This window comes from Heteronotia binoei, chromosome 1 (assembly GCF_032191835.1).
Source record: "Heteronotia binoei isolate CCM8104 ecotype False Entrance Well chromosome 1, APGP_CSIRO_Hbin_v1, whole genome shotgun sequence".
In the NCBI taxonomy this organism is placed as follows: Eukaryota; Metazoa; Chordata; class Lepidosauria; order Squamata; family Gekkonidae; genus Heteronotia; species Heteronotia binoei.
This window is the reverse complement of record NC_083223.1, coordinates 223,905,052-223,926,123: the sequence shown is the minus strand read 5'-3', so window position 1 is coordinate 223,926,123 and position 21,072 is coordinate 223,905,052. Positions and strand designations below refer to the sequence as shown.

At 42.9% G+C, this 21,072-nt stretch overlaps 1 protein-coding gene across 1 annotated transcript in view; it reads left to right on the top strand.

The window, feature by feature from the left end:
• The first annotated feature begins 9,214 nt into the window (after positions 1-9,214).
• The window catches only part of MRPS5 (mitochondrial ribosomal protein S5), a 69,941-nt gene continuing 58,083 nt past the window's right edge, over positions 9,215-21,072 (top strand). Inside the window, exon 1 of the mRNA XM_060248375.1 lies at positions 9,215-9,428. Coding sequence (XP_060104358.1) covers positions 9,365-9,428 — 64 coding nt within the window. The 5' untranslated portion in view covers positions 9,215-9,364. The remainder of the gene's footprint in view (positions 9,429-21,072) is intronic.

Genomic DNA, 21,072 nt, shown 5'->3' with positions numbered 1-21,072 from the left:
TCAAGAATATTACATTTAAAAAAAAGAAATACACTGAAGACTCTGAACAATTTTGCTGTTCTTGGTGATTAAAAGCCCCCACAAGTGAGTATTGCCTCTATTCAGTCAGAAGAGTCTCTACACTGCAGGCACAAAGAAATACACAGTTCTTGAAATGCTTTGAAAAATTGCAGAGCAGGGAATAAAAAGTTTAATAGCAACAGTTACCAACATGTATTGTTATCAACAGCCTTAAAAGAGCTTGGCTACAGAAATTGCCTTGAGAATTACAATCGGAATGATAATTTAAAGACAGCATTTGCATTCCCATCCCTTCAATGGATACTGTGCTCTTGCACCATTTAATAAAGTATATCATTTGTCATACCCCCCGAGTTTATATGTTCTTACATATGTGATGAGTGCTTGTGTGCATGTAAAATGTGCTTCTCTTCATTGTGCCACCACTCCAAAGTTAAAATTCAGACTCCCATGAAACCAAATGCTCCTCCTGACCCCCTCCTGTCCTCTGCAGAAGAATCTGGTCCCCAGCATTTGGACACAGATTAATGGACAAATTACCAAACTTTTTAACCCTGTGTTGCCAGGAGGCCCCTCCTGAGCCAGATTGCTGGAATTTGCCCATGTGGAAAGGCGCTCCCCAATCTCCCTCCAATCTTCCTGGAGCATACGTCTCACACATCTTTATACCCAGACTATGTTTTATAACAGCAACCCTGACTCGCTGGCAGGTAAGCAAATGGTTATCTCCTGTGGGAACCCATCTCCTCCTCTTACTCACCCCTTTGTGCATTTTATGGCTCTCTTACAGAATCCCAGGAGCTCCCAATGCACTTCAAAGGTCCTTACACTTCTGACTCATAACGTCATTTGCATGTGCTTCACTTCTGAATGGAGCAGGAGGATGGATGGATGCTTGGAGACATTCAGCAAATAGATTGTAGGTGACTCCCACATCTCAGTCAAAATGGCTGTATGAATCAGTCCATAGTCAGATGAGAAGTGGGCTGGACTTCTAAAAGAGCTTTTAAATTACATCATAACAGCACTACCCCATTTCCTGTACATGCCAATTAAATACATTCCGCTTCCTAGCAAGCCTGCATTTGACAATACCATAGACTAACAGACTTAAACAGTGTAACAGTCTGTTGTCCCAAAGAATGCTGGAAAACATAGGAAGATGAGGAATCTTTAATAAAGCATTCTCAGTGAGTCATGAAATGGAATGTCCTGGACTTTTTGGAGGATGTTAAATTGTTCCTTGTTATATTATTAATAATATAATATTAGTTTTGTAAGGTGGATAGAATAATTCTGTGAACTTGCTACCGAAGGAAGAAGACAATATTGTATGTCATGGCAATTCAATGAAGTGCATGGTAAATTTAAAACTAACGTTAATGAAACTAGATTTTTATTGGATTCATAAACAGAAATACTACTTTGGCTGCTGTCCTAAAATTTAATGCTTTTCCTTCCTACTTACTATTTTTACACAATTGAAAGTTGATATTTTAATAGTTATAACTCAAGCTGTCCTGGAGTCATCACCACTGATGCATGCAGTTCAAAAATGGCAGCCTGATTGTTCAAATTTATTTATTTATATTTATTTAGTAAAACACCTATATCATGCCTTTCCTTTTGGTTCAATATCCCCTTCCCTTTCCCAGTTTATTAGATAGAATTTTTTTACTGTGTGCATTTGGCATGTTTAAGTACGTTTTAGTGGTTCGATAGATGAAGCAGTAATAGAACTAACTGCTGCTTTGATGCTAATGAAACAAAACCTCTTCTTGAAGTTTCAGTTATTAAGAACTCATTATCTCCACTACAGGACATGCTGAGTGCACTGGCACAGAACAGGAATGCTGTTGGGTTTGGTAGTAGGAAGCAAGTTAGTAGGCAAGCACAGCTGCAGGTTTAATTTTAACCAGTATTTGGGACTGGATCACTGAAGCTTAGCACTCAAGCCTTTTCTCAGAGTTCAGCATCGGTGCTATAACATATGAAATTCCAGCTTTAAAAAGGTGTTGGTGGAGCTTGAACCAAGCTAGTATGTAATATGGGTAGGAATCAGGATTGCCATCTCTCTGGCTGCAACTCCCAGATGTTTTTAGAGGTGGAATCTGGGGAGGGGGGTGCAAAAGCAGGGAGAGGATAGAATGGAGAGAGGGTGTCACCTTTGTGGTGTGGCACCAGAGAATGGATTTAAAGTTTAAATCCCCTTCTCTAGGCGGCACAATCCCTTCATTCTATCCTATGGGCCCCTAGGATAGAATGGAGGGATCGGGTTGCTGCTGCTACATGACTCTAGAGAAGGGGATTTAAACTTTAAATCCCTTCTCTGGTGTAGTGCTGCAGAGCGGCACACAAAGTTAGTTCTGCCTAGGGCGCAAAACGCTCTAGGGCCAATCCTGGTGAAGAGTTAAGAAATAAAGTCCAAATATATGTGGATGTCCAGAAGTCCATTAGGTCCAGCCCACACAAAGATGCTGGCTCTTTATCCTTCATTTCAAAAATAATCTTCCCCTGATGGACTGTATAATAAATAAACATCACCATAATTATACTAAATTCTTAAACATTATTTTATGGACTGATGGAACCATACCAGCAAAGAAAACTGACCTGTACTCTGTCACTAACAGCACAACTTATTATATCAGACACTGAATGATGAATAATCTGCAATACAACAATCACTTCCTCTGTTCCCTTGAAATCTCATTCTGCAAATAAAGATTTGTAGTGTCTATAAAGTCTGAAATCTCTATTTAATTCCATAGGTTGGAACATATTCACCAAAATGGACTAATTTCTAGCCTCAAATCACTACTACTGGTTCAGTCATGGGCATCTTGATGTTATGTCTGAACACATCTATTACCTGATCTTTTTAACTGGAGAGCCTAGGGATTGACCCTGGGACCTTTTACATACAAAGTAGATGAACAAAGCAGGAGTCAAGTTGCACCTTTAAGACCAACCTAGTTTTATTCATAACGTAAACTTTTGTGTGCTCTCTAAGCACACTTCATCAGACGAGGGGATCAGGTATTGTGGGCTGAAATACAAGCAGTTTGTTGATTAAGAATGCAGACTGATCACATGGTAAACCAGTGTGGCTTGGCCATTTGGCCTGGATAGACATAAAAGGTAAAAAGTCCTCTGTCAATTGGTATTTCTGTAAATCTAGGTGAATCACAAAAGGACGTGTATTTCCTAGTTGTAGACCAACACGGCTGCCCACTTGGATCTATATACAAAGTAGATGCTCAGCCACTGAGTGATCATCCTAGCTTTCTTCAGCTGCTGCTCCAATTACACAGATTGTAACTAGGGTGAGCAATGTGAAATTCTGTTTCTCCTCCATGCTGCCTTCTTTCTCTTCTCATTTTCTTTTAGAGTAGAACTGAGACGCCACAGGGTGTTTTATTTATTATTATTTATTTATTTATGACATCATATTTATATCCTGCCCTCTCCACGAATGGATTCAGGGCAGCTAACAGGTCGAATGGCATCTAAAAACAAGTACAACACTATAGACACAACATTACAAAAACATTAAATGTAAAAAATCTATCCCAAAAGCAAGGATTTGTTCCATGAAGCACAGCTCCAGGACTTGTTTTAGAGCAGCAGTGATGATGTCATCAACCCAAGAGCCTTCTGCTTCCACCTCAGGGCATGCCCCAGCAGCCGGTACTATAGTGCACAAGCATGTGGCACTGTACTTGGACTGAGATACTCATGGGAAGTGACTGAGGTACTCATGGGAAGCTGCCAGCGGTCTCTTTGCAGGGCAGAAGCCATTGCTGCCCCCACCACCACCACTTAGGTCGAACTGCCTCCATAGCCAGCACAAACACTATTGACATATAGCCAGCTATTGACACTTTTGACAGTGTTTAGGCAACTGGTGTTGAATGCTGTGGCCAGGATGTTGACTGGAGTGGGTTGTAGGGACAATGTAACTCCAGTATTTGTAACACCTACACTGGCTCCCAGTTTGCTTCCATGCCCAATTCAAGGTGCTAGTATTTGGCTTCTGAAGTCCCTATATGGCTTGGTATCCACATACTTTAAGGACCAGGTACTCCCATATTAACCTACCTGGCCCCTACAATCATCTTGGGAAGACTGATCTGTGGGCCCCCACCTTCTGAGGCTAGATAGGTAACTGAAATAGGACCTTTTCAATTGTTGCACTAAAACTATGCCCTCAGGGAGATTAATCTGCCCCCTGGTATCATTGTCTTCCAGCAGAGGGTTTCTGTTGCATTTGGCAATTCATCACATGGGCCACTGGTCCTCCTTCTCCTTAACATGTTTGTGTTTTGTTTTTAATTATTATTTGTATATGCATCACTTGGGCAAAAAAGGTTGCCCTATTCAGACATTTGTATGAGCTGACAATACAGCAGTTGGGTTTTTCCTTTGAAGAAGAATGGACATATTTTGAATTCCACATCCAAGTGCTACAAATCTATAACTAAGGGCCTTGAATTTAGTGAAACTGGAATGATGCATTATGCCACAAAGTATTATTGTTAGGGGGTGGGACAAGACACCACATAAAAGGAAAGTAATTACGGTTGTTAATTGGAGAGAAAAGAATAGACTTGGCTAGGTTTTCCCCTGGTTTTTGAGCTACTTGCCAGAAGAACAGAAGAGCAGGGTCATTGAATCTATCAACCTGCCTTAAAGTGATGCAGCCATTGGTCCATTCAATATTTTCTGGTCTGATTGGCACCAGCAATACTGGAGCTCTTGTGAGTCATTATGTTTCCAGTGCTCTTACCACATGTATCTGTCGGTGCGGGAGCAGTGGTACTAACATGAACCCCACTGAGCGCGTCCCAGGCAGCCTTGGGAGTGTCCTTCCCACGCACATATACTAGCTGGTCATCTCCTATAGCTAGCACGATGTTTGCCAGTGCCTTATCGGCTAACACAGTCTCGGCAGGAGTTAACGCTGCAGGGGGATTACTCACAAACAGCCATTGCCCTTCACGCTTGAGGTAGTGTTGCATTCTCAGGCTCCACACCGCGTAGTTGGCTGAGTTGACCTTCTCAACGGCCACTGTGAGCTGCTGCTGAGCCATGATGCCGACTCCTCCACACAGCTGGCTGCCGTCGTCCCTCTGGCTCTCAAAACGAGATAGCTGGTGCTGCTTTGTCTTTCAACTGGCGTTCCTCGCCTCCGGCTCTTTCCAAACTCTCGGTCAGCTCAACTCTCACGGTGCTCCTCCGCGCAGCGGAACCGCCCTGGGCCCATAACCCTGTCGGTGCGGGAGTTAGCAGAGTGAGCTTGGTGACCTGCCCCACTCAGGGCTCCAGGAAAGAAATCAGCCAGACACCTGCAACTAGTGCCAAAATAGTGTATTTACAGATATATACAATAAGTGCTCACTAGTGCAGTCCAATATCTTACTCTAACAGACAAAATGCTCCGCCTACACACCAACTCTCAGAGAGAGACCGGTGTGTTCCACACAGTCTTCTTATAGTTCTACCAGCCAATCCTGGCTGGGCACTGTCATGCTGACTCAGCAGGTTTCTTCTCTTGGCTTCTGCCGGCTCAAACCGGCCTGCTGATAAGGTCATTGTGACCTAGCATGCCTGCTAGATCACCAGCTGTCAAAGCATAGCTGTCAGACTGGGTTTACATAGATTCATTACACCAACAGTACCAGGACAACACATTATGTATGATTACCATTATGTCTGAATAGGCCAACATACTGTACATATATTCTGGCTTCTGTGCGCATGACAAGAAGTGCTGGTTTTCAGGATATGCATTCACATGTCCCAAACACATGTCCCAAACACATACACACATTTCCAAAACATACACACATTTCTATACACACATTTCCAAAACTAGACAAAATGATTGGTATTGTACAATGTTCTTAGTCCTGGGCAGAGAAGGCCCTTCTTTCCCAGTTCTTGCTGTCTGAAATCTTTTAACAGGACATGCCAAAGACCATCTTTGGGACCTAATTCATGTAAAGCATATACTCTGTTGATGAGCCATAACAGCATTTAGACTTTGAGGAACTTTATTTTTTATTTAAAAAGAAGAAGAGTTGGATTTATACCCTGCCCTTCATTCAGAGTCTCAGAGCAGCTTACAAGCTCCTTCCCTTCCTCTCCCCACAACAGACACCCTGTGAGGTAAATGGGGCTGAGAGAGCTCTGAGAGAACTGCTCTTGAGAGAACAGCTCCAAGAGAACTGTGATTGACCCAAGATCACCCAGCAGCTGCATGTGGAGTGGGAAATCAAACCTGGTTCCCTCAGATAGGAGTCCGTGCTTCTAACCACTACACCAAACTGGCTCTCACAGTTTAACAGTGTAAACCAATAGGTATGCAAGTTTTCTTGGCAGTGTAGCCACAGTTGGACTCTATTCAGTATCTCCAATCTCAGACTTGAACTGGGCCCGTTCTAGAGAGCTCCATCTCCAGTAGGATTCCAGCCTCCATGTATCACCTGGAGATCTCCTGCTATTACAATTGAACCCCAGATGACCAAGATCAGCTCCCTTGGAGAAAATGGCTGCTCTGGAGGTTAGACTCTGTGGCATGATACCCTCCTGAGGTTTCTCTCCACCACAAACCCTGCCCTCCACCCCCTATATCTCCAGGTATTTTCCAACCTAGAGCTCCTAATCTTCAGGCTCCAGAATCTGGGGTTTCAGTTTTGTGCTGCCAGCTCCTATTTCCTTCAGTACAGTTTTGTTTCACCTAAGCAGTATGCAGTGATGTGAAATGTACACCACTTTGGAACTTTTGAATAGTAGCTTCAAAATCTCACAAATCTACCAATGCAATGAGCAAATATAGTGATCATAGATATAACAGGGAGTCACTCCATGAAGATGGTGAGTGGTGACTGATGTTTTATCTCTCCCTTTTTAATCTCCTCTCTCTCTCTTTTATTTTTTGGAGAGGAAAGATTTGAAAAGAAAACTTTGTGGCAGAATGCATCATCCCAGCACTGCTATGTTCAAGATCTTTTGTTACAATGGGCATCTCAACCATTTTCTTTATCATTTTTGCCTTCTGGGGAAGGGTACTTAACAAGCCATACTGTGCCACTAATGAAATTCTCCTCAGCCATTAAACAAACAAACCTGAGAAGTACTGAGTTGCATTCACTGCCCTCATGGCTGGCTGCTCCATAATAGGACTGGCTGGTCTGAGTCCTTTCATCACGGATCTAACTGAGGTAATAAAGCCAGGGGTTCCATTAAACTGTTCCACTGCCCATTACTTTTCCCTGGCAGGCATGAATTTTCCTGGTATTTTTGTAGATCTCTCACAAACTTGCAAGCATCACACTTTGCACTGAAGTTCTTTTTTCTTCCCCCTTCTATAATCTCTATGTAATTTACTACAGCACACAAATCAGGCAAATTATTACTTTTGCTAGTGCCTCATTACAGCCTCTTGATTCTTGTACTGGATAAACTTCATGTTATTATGTAAAACTCCACTAGCAAGCAGTAGCTGATTTCCTTAATCCCGTTCAGGCAAAAACTCAGGTCCCTAAACCAAAAATGTGTTTTGCAGGAAAGAACACAAGACAGCTACACTGACATTTAGAGACATCTTTATGATTCCCATCTCACATATTTCACAAAGCTGACAAATTATTTCCACTTCTTTCAGTTTATCATTACATACAAGTACACCAGGCTATTATTACTTTAAACATGCTGAGCATGCACACATTCCGAAAATGTGATATCTGCAATTAAAAGTTTCAAAGGGTAGCCATGTTGTTCTGCAGTAGAAGAGCTGATGGGCAATAAGGTCAAGACAAAACAAGTGTTTCTCCTCCCTGCTTCTGGTGTTGTTTTTACAGGTTTTTATCAAATTATTTTATAATTTTTATAGTTTTTAATTTTCTAATGTTTTATGTGTGCTGCCTTGAAGACCCTGATCAAGTGGCATCATTTTTTAAAAAATAAATACCTGAAGAAACATCTCTTATACTATCCAACCAGTTCAGATCTGCCTCTCAAGCTCTGGTCTCTGTGCCTCCACCTTCACAGGTGAGTCAAGTGGCAATTAAAGATGGCATTTTCTCTGGTGGCACATCACCTTTGGAATACCCTCCCTCTCAAGGCTCACCTGATGCCTATGTCATTGCATACATGCATTTTTTAGTGCCCAGATAAGATCACACATGATTCCAAGCATTGGGTGCAGGGGAAAATAATGTTAAGGAAGAAAAAAAGATATACACACTCATATATCTATATTACACCATCTCTGTCCTTGCACAGAAGTTCTGTGCAGCCAACATGTCCAACAAAATGTATGAATGGAGGGATAAGGATTGGGATTGTATTTCCAGTCAGACATGTGTCCAAACTGCAGAACATTTGCACCAGCACCTCTACATATGCATTCCAAATTTTCCAATGTATGTAGGGGAAGTGTGCATATTGGATGAACTGTATTTGACTCTGGGACAAAATGTTTACAAATGCACTTGTTCCTCTCTCTTAGTCCATGAAACATGTACAAAATAATCTTTTAAGAACACTATCCAAGTATTATATTAAGATTGTACACTGTTGATACTTATCGCAATAGAACTGTTCATCACAATTCCTTCCTTGAACTTAGAACAATGTTAAGCAGATCTAGTCAGAATCCTATTCAGGGGTGCTTATTCCCTAAAAAGTGTTCTGAGGACTTGCACTGTAAACACAATCTTAGTTACACTCTTTAAAGCGACTGATGTCAATGGATCTAGAAAGGCAACTCGTATTTAGGATGGCTCTTGAATACTGCAATTCTAAAAACGTTTTACAGGAAGTAAGCCCCACTGAATAATATGGGCTTACTTCTGAGTACGCCTGTTTAGGATTGCTCTCTTGGTCCGATAGAGCGAGCAGCCTTTGTGTATTCTAATTATAAAAGCATATCATAAAATCTTTGGAAACAAGAGCGGCAAGAGTAGTTTTTTTCTCAGTACAAAAGGACCCGATCTGTGGAATTAAATGAAGTCCTGGCTTTTCCTCCCCCTTAGTTATTCTGTGCGTGTGCCTGCGAAGTAGATCATGACGCTAAGGAAACGCTTATTCTCATAAATTCAACAGCAGGGCTTCATTTGGGTCCTGGCAGGTAGTTTAAAGCAGGGCTGTCTATAATACTGCCTGCCTCGCGGATTAACTACCATGGCAAATAGTGAACTTTCACCCGCGTCTATCTCTGCCCTGAGCGTTGAGAATCTGCCACCGGAGATTTCCCTCGTCATGCTTTAGCAAATCCCGACTGGAGCAAAAAAGACACCTACGACAGCTACGGTGTCCGGGAAGGGAAGCTGCAAATATGGCGGCGGCCGTGGCGGCTAGGAGACTCTCTAGTTTTGGAGTCTTCAGAGCAGCGTGGAGAGGTAAAGGCCCTTTGCTATTTTTCGCCTTTGCCGCTGCGGGGGTGGAGAGGGAAGGGATCTGCTTTGCACTGCAGTAGAGAAAGTTCCCTCGCCGTCAGCAAAGTTGAACTGGCTGCACTCTAGCTCTATGGCATTGTCCTCGTGGCTTCTTCCTCGATGGGGGAAGGGGCGCTTTGATGTCTGTATTCAACGTCTCCATTCTCCTGTTCTCCACATCCTCGGTTCGAGCATAACATTTATAAATATAAAGCAAGACATACGTGAATAACATTGTTCTTCAGAACGCAGAACAGGGACTTTGTTTTGCTTTAATGCTGCTTTCAGTCTCCTTTACATGGTGCCTTTTTCCATACATGGAGATTCTTTTCTTTGCTTGCAACTTTCAAGCATGCTATCCCGGAGTATTAAATGGGTGTACTACCACCACCTCAGGAGAAACCGTGATTTGGTTCGTCTGCATGTATAAAATGCATCTCAATATAGTAATATGGCTAGCAGAGTTATATTTGTGTTTACTCTAAGTTTAGCAGGAATTACTTTAAGTAACCGTGTTTAGAATTGCAATGTCTTATATAAAATAGAAGTCAGTAGTTTAAATCTTGGCCTCTGTCATAAAATTGTTATTTTGCAGGTTGAGGTTGAGCCCTTGTTCTGGAGTGTGTGAGGGGTAACCAGTATTCTGATGAAATAATGGAATGTGATAGTTTTAATCTCATGCATGCTTATTAAGTGAATCTCATGGAGTACTGTAGCTCTTTTCAGGAAAGTGTAGTACAAATGTTAAGCATTGCAAAGTGTAGGTATTAGCATTGCTTATAAAATGGGGAGATCATCAAGAGCAGTTCTGTGCATAAACATGGTTATCAGACTCTTCCACCTGTGCCAGCTTTATGCCACATATGTCTCACAAGTTCTGGCAAGTACTTGCCAACCATGAATTTATTTATCATGGCTATGTGCATAGTTTATATTAGCCCAGAATATTTGCCACAGTCTGTCCTTGTGTGTAGTATCATAGACAGATATAATAAAGACTGTTCCTCAGGTGTGTTGCATACAAACAAGATCATATGAAGCTACATTATGCCAAATCAGACCTCTGGTTCACCTTGCTCGTTATTGTCTGCTCAGATTCATCATGGTTCCCAGAACCTCAGGGTAAAGCAGAGTCTCTCCCAACACCTGCTACTCAAGATACTTCAACTAGAAAATGCCAGAGACTGAATTTAGAACCTTCTGCACATGCTGTTCTGCTGATCCACAGGCCCTCCACTAAACACAGTCACAGAGAATAATATGGATGATGGGCCAGTATGCAAATTGGCTACCATTAAATTCTGCAGAGAAAAGCAGAATAGATGAAATCTGTGTTACATTTTAGTAGCAAAATCTGATCTTCCTTTGAAACATTGGCAGTCAGAAGCACCATCCCTTTGAGGAAAGGCTGACGTTCCAGGATTTTTCAGTTTAGGAAAGAGATGGCTATTGGGGGGCATAATAGAGGTTTATAAAATGATGTATAGGGTGGAAAAAGTTGACAAAGAGAACTTTTTCTCCATCAGCTTATTAGAATTAGAGGGACAAAAGGAAATACTACTTTACATAGAGAGTGATTTAAATGTGGAATTATCTGCCAGAGGATATAATAATAATAATATAATAATAAGTTTTTATTTATACCCCGCCCTCCCCGCCGAGGCAGGCTCAGGGCGGCTTACAGAGCATGATACAATATCATGGTACGACAATAACAGATAAAATCAATCAACAATATAAATAAAAAATATAAATTAATTTTAAAAATAAGCTAAAACAATACAGTGGTGCTACAGTCTCTATTTTTCCCGGCAGCGTAATATTCATTCTGGTTACATCTTAAAGGCTTCTTGGAAGAGGGCAGTTTTGCAGGCCCTATGGAACTGGTTGAGATCCCGTAGGGCCCGCACCTCCTCCGGCAGCTGATTCCACCATAGGGGCACTTTTATAGAGAAGGCCTGCTCCCTAGTTGTTTTAAGTTTGGCCTCCTTAGGCCCAGGGATTTCTAAAAGATTTTGTGAGCTGGAACGCAGTGCTCTCTGGGGAACATATGGAGAGAGGCGGTCCCTGAGGTAGGCAGGTCCTCGGCCATATAGGGCTTTATAGGTGATAACCAGCACCTTGTAACAAACCCGGTATACAATTGGCAACCAGTGCAGTTCCCGCAGCCTAGGCCGCACGTGTTCCCACCGAGGTAGTCCCACTAGTAGCCTGGCTGCTACGTTCTGCACTAGCTGCAGTTTCCGCGTTCGGTACAGGGGCAGCCCCATGTAGAGGGCATTACAGTAATCCAATCTCGAGGTGACCGTCGCATGGATCACTGTTGCCAGGTCGCCTCGTTCCAAGAAGGGAGCCAGCTGCCTCTCCCGTCTAAGATGAAAAAAGGCGGATTTGGCAGTGGCCGCTATCTGGGCCTCCATTGTCAAGGAAGACTCCAGTAGCACTCCCAAGCTCCTGACTTCACGCACTGGTACCAGTGGTGCCACGTCAAAAGCTGGAAGGGGGATCCCTCCTTCCGGGGCGCTGTGGCCTAAGCAAAGGACCTCTGTCTTTGCTGGATTCAATTTCAACCCGCTCAGATTGATCCAAGCAGCCATGGCTTGCAATGCCCGGTCCAGATCTACAGCGGCGTCGGCGGCCCGACCACCCATCAATAGATAGAGCTGGGTGTCATCAGCATACTGGTGACAACCCAGCCCATGTCCCCGGGCGATCTGGGCAAGGGGACGCATATAGATGTTAAATAACATTGGAGAGAGAACTGCCCCCTGAGGCACCCCACAATTAAGTGGGTGCCTCTGAGACAGCTCTCCCCCAATCGCCACCCTGACCTTCAAGGAAAGAGGAAAGCCACTGTAAGGCTAACCCCTGAATCCCTGCATCAGCGAGGCGGCGGGTCAGCAGCCGGTGATCGACCATATCGAACGCCGCCGATAGGTCTAGCAACAGCAATACCGCCACACCGCCTCGATCCAGATGTCGCCGGAGATCATCCATGAGGGCGACCAACACCGTCTCTGTCCCGTGGCCCAGGCAGAAGCCGGACTGAAAAGGATCTAAGGTGGAAGCATCATCCAGAAAACTCTGCAACTGCAACGCCACAGCCCTCTCTGTTACTTTGCCCAGAAAGTGACCGGCCGGTAATGCGCCAATTCGGCCGGCTCTGATGTTACCTTTTTCAGGAGAGGGCGGACCACTGCCTCCTTGCCACAGGAATAAACAGCTTTAAACAGGGATTAGATAGATTCATGGAGGATAGATCTATCAGTGGCTACTATCCATAGTTACTGAGGGGCACCCCCACATCCAGAGGCACTAAACCTTTAAATTCTAGAGCAAGGAGGTAACATCAGGAGAAGGCCTCAGCTTTTGTGATGTCCTGTTGTTGGGCCTCCTGAGGAACTGGTTAGCCATGGTGTGAGACAGGATACTGGACTAGATAGACCATTGGTCTGATCCAGAAGGTGTTGTCTTATATTCTTATGAGTCAATAGTCCTTAGCCATGTTTGTCTGCAGTGGAAGAGCTAGCTTCGAGTCTGGTAGAAACTTAGAGACCAACAAGATGTTCAGGGTATTAGCTTTTTAGAGTTAGGTATCTGACAAAAGGAGCTCTGACTCTCAAAACTTTATACCCACAAAATCTAATTGGTCTTGAAGGTGCTATTGGATTCAAATCTAACTTTTAACAGGAATTACATTTTCATTTGACCAGCAGCTGTAAAGCAGGCAGTAATGGCTTTGTCCATCCACTCACTCCCATGTTAGCCAACATGCAGGCAGTGCTCTTCAGTCTCTCTCACTCTGCAAACAACAGTAGAGGGTTGTCCCTTCTCCTATACAAATATCCTGTCCACATGTTCACTCACCACTCATGGAGAGAGAGCAGGCACAAGCAAACTGATCCTGCCCCTAGCACCACATAATCACTGAGTGGTCTGCAGAAGACAGCACACAGAGGAAGTGCTTATGTGTGCACCCTCTCCCCATGTTAACTATGTTCCAGAATTAGCATTGCTAATCCCAGGGAGGGGTGTATGTGCAGGCATGTCTTGCCCATGCTTATCCCATGCAGATCACTCAGTGATGGGGAGGGTATGTCAGTGCACTTATGCCCACTCTCCCTTGGCTGTGAGTGAACACATGGTTTTAACCATCCTGCAGTCTTCACCATTTAAGTTATAAGTGTGTAGTGCCAATATTCAAAGGTTATTATATTCTCTTTTAAATATTACCATGCAATTCTATCTAGTACAGAAGAAGACAGCCTGCCACCCACCTGCTTACCTCATCAGCTGGAAGTCTGGGAGGCCTTTCCTTTGTTCCCATTTGTTTTACTTAAGACCAAATGATAGGCAGTTAGGATTCCTCTGTTAGTGCAGTTAACAAGGCTTTTTCCCCTGAAAGTTTGATTTACCAGAGAGCATCCCAGGGACAGTGAAAGAAATCTGAGACAGAATGTGCTTTTCCAGTTGCCGTTCTTTACAGAGAGAAGTTAAAATATGTATTTAAAGGGTAGGATACTGCAAGTAAGCACAGTTCTTTGGGAAGAATGGTGAGGGGCTAAAAGTGTCATCCTCTGTTGGCAGGTGACACTGTAAACTCAGGTTGAAATGCAATTGAAAATTCTCCTTCCTGCATGGGCAATAATCACTTCAAAGATAATTAAAACTATTTTTGCATTTACACATGCAGCAAAAAAAAAAACCCCAGTGCCATTTGTGGAATAGGTGTTAATTTCCTCCCCCTTTTTTGTTTTCCATTCAGAGGTGGTTTGCCATTCCTTCCCTCTGCATAGCTATCCTGCTGTTCCATCCAATCCATAGCTATCCTGCTGTTGGCCTCCTATCCAAATACTGACCAGGGCCGACCCTGCTTACCTTCCAAGATCTGATGAGACTGAGCTAACCTGGGCTATCCAGGTCAGGCCTGTTAGAAAATAGCACATAATAAGTAAGACAGCCCAACTGCTTTGCTTTGGCTAGCGACCCTAGACGAAGTATATTAAAGCTCATAGTGGATTCCTGTGGCCCTGCTCCTTATGTCTATGTTGTCAAGTCACAATTGACTTACAGTGCCCCAACAAGAGGCTTTCTAAACAAGTGAGAAACAGAGGTGGTTTGCTGTTGCCTTCCTGTACAGAGTCTGCCTTGGTGGTCCCCCATCCAAGTACTGACCTTGCTTAGTTTCTGAGATCTTGATGCGATTAGGCTATACCATACCACTTTATATCCCCTCCTCTTTACCTCTAAGGAAAAGGTTGTCTGTTGGTTATCTTTACTATAAGAGACCATCTGTGACAGAGTCAGACATGCCTTTAGGCTAAGATTCTGTACAAAGAATTCTCATTATGCTGTATGATGCTGTTGTTATTTTGAAGCCAGGGAACTCTGAATGTTCTATGCCTCTGAGATGTAAAACTTTATATGTTACTCTGAAGCAGATATGAAACTGTGATTAACCAGATTGTACATACCTTCAGGGTACTTGTTTGATGTATTCATTTTGTTCAGAATACAATTTACATTTTGCTTCTTGGTTTCTTTTCCAATAATAGATACAGAAAACGTAAGGTGAAGGAGTTTGTTTGGCTAGAAGATAAAGCTAATAGGAGTGGATGTTTTTAGAACTACATTCTTGTGACTTAATCAGATTTCCGTGTACATTAGTTTTCTGAGAACATTGCAGCTCTTTCAGCCCAGGGGGTTTCCATTCAAAATTCTGGTGAGAGGGTAGCAAGTTAGGGATGCAGATATGAGGGGATTTGCTCTCCCACTATGGTTAGGTGCCATGAGATTATTCATCAAATTCAACTATAGCAGCAGTTAAAGCCAGCTAACTAGCTGCACCCACTAAGTGGCTACTGCTGTAAACCAGAGCTTTTCATCTGTGGTCTGGGAAGCCTTGGTGATCCTTGAAAGCTTATCAAAGTGGAGGGGGGCACAGTACAAAGGTCAATAATTGCAGGCAGGCTTTTCTCCACCTTCTTCTGCACTGTGAAGCCATGGGACAACTTGGACAGTGTTCTAGGATCTGCTTATAGTTCATGGGAATCATGATGAGGCATGTCAGGTCCAGCCAGAGCTCCTTGTGACTCAGCTGTTTAGCCTGAAACATATCTCAGAATTCTGTGCAATACTCCTGATGTGCAGGGAATGCTCAGCAGATATGTTACTGTGGGAAGGGTTCCCAGACAGTAAAAAACCATTGATTTGAACAATGAAATGGGATTGGGAAGTAGGTATGTATAACCAAGGCACAAAATTATTTGCTTTAAAAAGGGATGTGTGAGACAGTCCCATGTGATGGACCCTTATAGCCATAAAAAGCGATCATAACAAGTGCTCTAAAACACATGGCTATTTTGCTATGTAACTTTGAATATATCCAAGAATGACTGCTAGAACACTGCTATTAATATCCCCCTTCCTACTGATATCCCCGCTTTGCTATGAATATCCTCCCTCCATTCAAAATGGAGTTCCTGTCCTCATGTTATAGTTAGTCAGCTTGAATTTTATATTTTAATAGCAAAGTCAGGATATCTTTGGATACTTAAATCTGGTAACTGGAGCAGTGAATGAACAAGACAGATTTCTGTACAAATATGAAAAGAGACCTAGGATTGTAGAAAAATGTGAAATCTAAAAAGAAAAACACTAGACAGCTTTTAAAAATCCAAAATTACAAAAGCCTGTAGCTTTAAGCAATGAATTTTCTCAGTGGCTGTTGCTAGGCAACCACAGTACTTCTGGTTTCAGTTTTGGTGAGTAAAAAGGCAGGGGAAGGGGGCAGGTCCCTTTCCAGCCCTGTTTTGGCCTTTGAGGCAGAACTCATTGGGGCCAGGCCTGGCTAGGGTTGCTAGCTCCAGGCTGGAAAATTCCTGGAGATTTTGGGGTAGATGAGGGCAGGGTTTGGGAAGGGGAGAGGTCTCAGCCAGATATGCCACCCAAAGCAGTCATTTTCACCAGCAGGACGGATCTCATATTGTCTGAATTTCAGTTGTAATTCTGGATATTTCCAGGTCACACCTGGAGGTTGGCAACCCTAGGCCTGGAAGCAACCTCTGGTGACTTGGTACCACCCACCTTGCATGATTGACCTAGACCTGACTGCTTGCTGCTGTTCAACTGCAGCCATCTTATGAAAGCTAGTGTGGTATAGTAGTTAGAACAAGGGTGTTAAATGTCTGGCCTGTGGGGCAAAACCATCCCACCCAGGGCTTTAATCAGGCCCATGGGGCTCTTTTCTCCCCCCTCCAGTCCTCACCCTTTGAAGCTCAGTGGCTGCCAAAGTTCCCTGCTCTTTCTGCCTTGTCTTTGCCAGCTGCAGTGAAGCAAAGCTGCAAAAAAAAATGTGGAGTGGATTTCCCTTTGAGCCCAGAGACCTCAATGGAAAATCCATTCCACGTTTTCCTTGAAACTTTGTTTGTGTTTCATGGAGTGGAGATAAGTTTCACTTTCACCTTTCTTATAGCCAGTTGAAGCTTATGCTTCCTAGAGCTGTGTCATTGCAAGCGAAGGGTTGATGTTTTGAGCTAGCTTGTTTCTGCTAAATGGACCTGACCTAGTGAGTGCTCTAACTTGGGAATTCCCAGCCAAAGGGAGATATTACACTAGAGAGCCATTGCCAACCTGAATAAGGGGCGGGGGGGGGGGGGACTTGCAGTGCCGTTTCATTGTTTTCCCAGGCTCCAAGCCTTTTATATATTTAGTTTCTGCTGTGATCCTTGTTCTTTTTCTTGATGTTTTATTTTTAAAATTGCACTTTCAAACCCCACTATTTCCCCACCTTTCCATTAAACAAAATATTGCAGTTTTAAGCTTGGTTGTATTCTAAGTTAAAAAAAAAATGATATCCTTAATTGTGTTTGTCTGTGTCCTTTATAAAGTTTATTTTAATTTTATTTTTATTTACCTTCGATTTATATCTCGCCCATTCCAAAATGGACTCAGGGCAGCTAACAGTCATAATAAAACCAACAATCTCAATTACAGGTATAAAATGATAAAATATAAATAATTTATAATTTAAAACAAAATATTGGTGCTATACAGAATCTTAAAGCATAGGCGGATCAGATTGTATTTATATATCTGCTACCTCAGATTACATTTTATGACACACATGGCCCAGTCCAACAAAGTCCCATTTGTGTCAGATCCAGCCCTCCTAACAAATGAGTTTGATACCCCTGGGTTAGAGTAGGGTATGTGAGACCCAGGTCAAATCCCCATCTTGCTGTGAAAGCTGACTGGGCGATTTTTGGCCAGTCACATATTTTCAGCTTGCCTCACAGGGTTGTTGTATGGATTAAAAAGGGAAGAAAATTATGTAAGCTGTGGAGAAAGGTGGGGTATAAATGAAGTAAATAAGGATAGTGCACGTGCTCTGAGGCACAGGAGTCATGCTTTGGCGCTTGCCCTCGCTGGGGGCCTCACCTCAATTATCAGATGCTCTGAAGCCAGCCCTGATAATACAGCAGATAAAGGGTAGGTTGGTGAATGGCTGAAAGGGAGAGAAAGAGGCAGGAAGATGATATAGGGATTGCCAAGAGGAAGGGGAAAGTTCAGGAAATTTCTAGAAAAAAATGGGGGGGGGAGCTGAGAGGGTTGAGGAAGGGAGGGACTTCAGAGGGGTATAATGTCAGACTCCACTTTCCAAAGCAAGGGAATTAAGTTTGCCAACTTCCAGGTCGAGCCTGCACATCATCCATAAGTACAGCTGCTCTCTAGATGGCAGAGAACAATTTCCTTAGCAAAAATGGCTGCTTTGCATTACATAATTATTGTAAATAACAGATAAGTGTAAAATGCTAATGTTAATTTTATTGTTTAATAATAAAAAAAAGAAAATGGCTGCTTTGGAAAGCGGACTTAATAGCATTATATCCTGCTGAGGTTTCTTCCCTCCCCAAACCTCACCCTTCCAAGACTCTACCTTCAAATCTCCAGATATTTCCCAGCCTCTGTGTGGCAACCCAAAGGGGAACTGATCTTTATACTTGGGAGATGAGCTGTGATTCCAGGAAATCTCCATCCCCTACCCTGAGATTTGCAATCCTAGAAGGAGAGAAGGAAGCAGGAAAAGGGGAGAGACTATGGGGACTTTCAGGAAAGGAAAAGAGGAAATAGTAATTAAGGGGGAGGTAAGATGTCTCCTTCATGTCCTTCCAGGTATCCACCTGTAGGAAGCAAATCTAAAGTAATCCATAAACATATTAATGGCTTCTCAAAGTTTTATTAATATGATTTGTGCTGCTTAAACCGACCTCATGAATTTTTGTAAAAAACCAAGTAAATGGATTTCTGTATTGAGTTAGACGAAATGATTGCAGGCATGAATGTTATGAAACTGGTTGCAAAAATTAAGGCTGAACATTCTATACTGTTATAAATGAGTGTGCAGTGAAATGTTTGAGACTATGATGAAAAAATGTGGAAGCTTATATATCATTTTGTTTCTTTTTAATGGTTATTTTTATCTTGCCTTTAAAAAAAACTCAGAATGGCTGACAATCGCAAAATTTCAAAATATCCAGTGTGCATTATAAATGCAAGAATTTTGCCCAAGAGGTAGAGCATTGCCTTTCAGACAAAATGAATAACTTTCTAGATCAGACTACTTATACATCATACAGATAAGGATGAAATTGAATAAAAATATAGTGCAATCTAACTCTTCTTTATTGTTTGCAGTGGGTGGGAAGGAAATCTAAGAAGACAAAAGCAATATTGTTTTGTTTCATTGCTGTGTTAGAAGTTGGGGTGGAGAGAAAGCTTGTATGTTCAGGGTCCCTTGAAGGGAGTGTTCAGGATGTCAGGAATGTACTGTAACATTGCAAATGTGCCACAATGAATATGGGAACCCTGGCAAATGAAGAGTAAAAACCAAACACCACATCCTCTGCTGCAAATCTCCATCTCACTTCTCCAAAGCTGTTTGGTTGAGACAGTGATTTCCAGAATCTGTGGCTCTTTCACACATATTGTGTAGCTCTCGAAGCCCCCACCACCCCGCTTGGGGAAGGCATTTCTCTTTAAATCACTTATTCAAGCCAAACCAGCCAGAGGCTTGGAGAATGCATTTAAAATTAAAGTTGCTTTCTTTCCTCTCTATCTATCTTATCTATCTTATCTATCTTATCTATCTATCTATCTATCTATCTATCTATCTATCTATCTATCTATCTATCTATCTATCTATCTATCTATCTATCCATCCACCCATCCCTCCATCATCTTCCTTCCTTCCCTCCCTCTTGCAGCTCTCAAACACCTGACATTCGTGTCTTGCAACTCTCAAACATCTGACATTTATTTCATATGGCTCTTACATTAAGTAAGTTTGGCCACCCCTGTATTGGGGTAACAAAGTGTGTGTGTGGCATGTAGAAGCTCAGAAATAAGAGTTGAGTTTATTTCATTCATTCCTTTATATACCCAACTTGGAGGAGTATGAAGGGGAATGTCCAAGGTGTGTAGTTTTAGCTTGGAGAAGTCCTGGTACAATTTTGTCTGCTGGGCAAGGTCTGGGGCAGATCTCAGCTACCAAACATCTCAAACTCTTTCAACCATTTCCCAGCATGAGAACTCAGCTCCACGCAAGGAAAGCGTATTGTAGGTCACTCAAGTTTGCCAGCTTTTCTGACACTTTATGATTTATTTTATTCATTAAATTTGTATCCTGCCTTATTCCACAAGTGGGTTCAGGGCAGCTCACAACATATAAAAAGTAACAATAATAATAATAATAAGAATTACAGATTTATACCCCGCCCTTCTCTCTGAATCAGAGACTCAAAGTGGCTTCTTCTCCCCCCACAACAGACACCCTTTGAGGTGGGTGGGGCTGAGAGAGCTGTCACAGCAGCTGTCCTTTCAAGGACAATCTCTGCCAGAGCTATGGCTAACCCTAGGCCATTCCAGCAGGTGCAAGTAGAGAAGTCCGCACACTTAACTACACCGAACTGGCTCTCATAAAATTAGGAAAAAAAACCCAGATTAAAACAGTCAAACAAGATGGCAGTAAAACAAGACAACAATTCCAAGGCAGTTCATAATGCCTCCTACAGTATGTTAGCCAGATAATAATTACTGTAAGCAGGGGAGGTCAAGATGGTTGAATGTTCACCATCTCAGCCAAAGGCCCAGTAGAACAGCTCCATTTTACAGACCCTGTGGAACTGTAGTAAGTCCCGAATGGCCCTGATCTCAGATGGGAGCGTGTTCCACCAGGCTGAGGGCAGGGCAGAAAAAGCCCTGGTCCTGGTTGAGACTTAGCAGATACCTTATGGGCCAGGGATTTCCAGTAGATGCTGATTTGCAGAGCACAAAGCTCTCTGGGGCACATATGGGGAGAGATGGTCCCATAGGTATGCTGGTCCCTGGCAGCATAGCGCTTTAAAGTTCAATGCCATGACCCTGTATTGGATCCAGTACTCAATTGACAGCCCGTGCAGTTGGTTTCTGAATGTGCACTGGCTGCATGTGCACCCACACAGACATCACCATCAGCAAGTGCACTGCCACATTCTGTGCTAACTGCAGTTTCTGGGTCAGGTTCAAGGGCAGCCCCACATAGAGTGAGTTACAGTAATCCAGCCTGGGA